Genomic DNA, 848 nt, shown 5'->3' with positions numbered 1-848 from the left:
GACAGTCTCAGAAACATGGTATTTCCCTGCGTGCCTTTACAAACATAACAGGGAGACTATAGAAGGTGTACTGAATTTGGGAGGAAAAAATGGGATTTTTGCACCAGCTGAAGCCTCTGGTAGGTCTGTTGATGGAGGGCAGGTGTTTGGGTCATTGCAGTTGGGTGGCCCAGAAGCCAGAGAGGGAGTGTGGCTTTCTGGCTTGCACATGGGCCTTTCTCCTGGTGGAAGACAGCCTTGGTTGGGCTGTGCTGGGAGAAGAGGGAGTTGCTGTTGAACCAAGTATCCCCAAGCAGCAGCTCCTTAGCTGCCTGTGTGCACCAACGTGCTGCAAAGCTGCCATGTGCCACCTCCTAGTGCCCTCTGGCTGCAACCCATGCCTGGGGTCACAGGGTGATAGAGCTGGAAAGTAAGAGTAGTACTGAAAACAAAGACCTGTCACCTTGAGTTTGTGCTGTGCTACTGCACAGTAATAGTACTGCATGTACAGTACCCTTTCATGCCTGGATGCTTATCACTACCAAACAAGGAGTTTATATTGCCTCAAACTGCTTCTTTTGTGGGGTGTTTTAAAAACATTGTTTAGTCAGCAAGAAAGCTGCAGTGGGGCTGGGGGCGTGCTGTGCCAGAGCCCAATGTGCCAGCTGTAAGGTGGGGTGTGAGGACTTGCCTTGCCCAGCATGGCTGTGGAAGGGGTAGGATGGGTGTACCTGGGGGGAGGTGCAGGGACTGCCTATCAGGAAGTAATGCTGGGCTCTTCTCCTCCCACAGGCATGGCACTGGCCCAGCGGCAAGTGACAGTGCAGGAGGGACCCCTGTACCGCACAGAGGGGTCCCACATCACTCTG

At 53.3% G+C, this 848-nt stretch overlaps 1 protein-coding gene across 1 annotated transcript in view; it reads left to right on the top strand.

Moving 5' to 3' along the window:
* Positions 1-773: 773 nt before the first annotated feature.
* Positions 774-848, top strand: part of IGSF3 (immunoglobulin superfamily, member 3) — a gene marked incomplete at its 3' end in the record, with an annotated part of 42249 nt that continues 42174 nt past the window's right edge. Inside the window, exon 1 of the mRNA XM_009077332.1 lies at positions 774-848. This exon is cut by the window's right edge and continues 283 nt beyond it. Within this exon, the coding sequence (XP_009075580.1) occupies positions 774-848 (75 nt within the window).

Source organism: Acanthisitta chloris, unplaced genomic scaffold, assembly GCF_000695815.1.
Source record: "Acanthisitta chloris isolate BGI_N310 unplaced genomic scaffold, ASM69581v1 scaffold3566, whole genome shotgun sequence".
Lineage (NCBI taxonomy): Eukaryota > Metazoa > Chordata > Aves > Passeriformes > Acanthisittidae > Acanthisitta > Acanthisitta chloris.
Note: the sequence above shows the minus strand (reverse complement) of the source record. Positions and strands in the feature narration are given on the sequence as shown.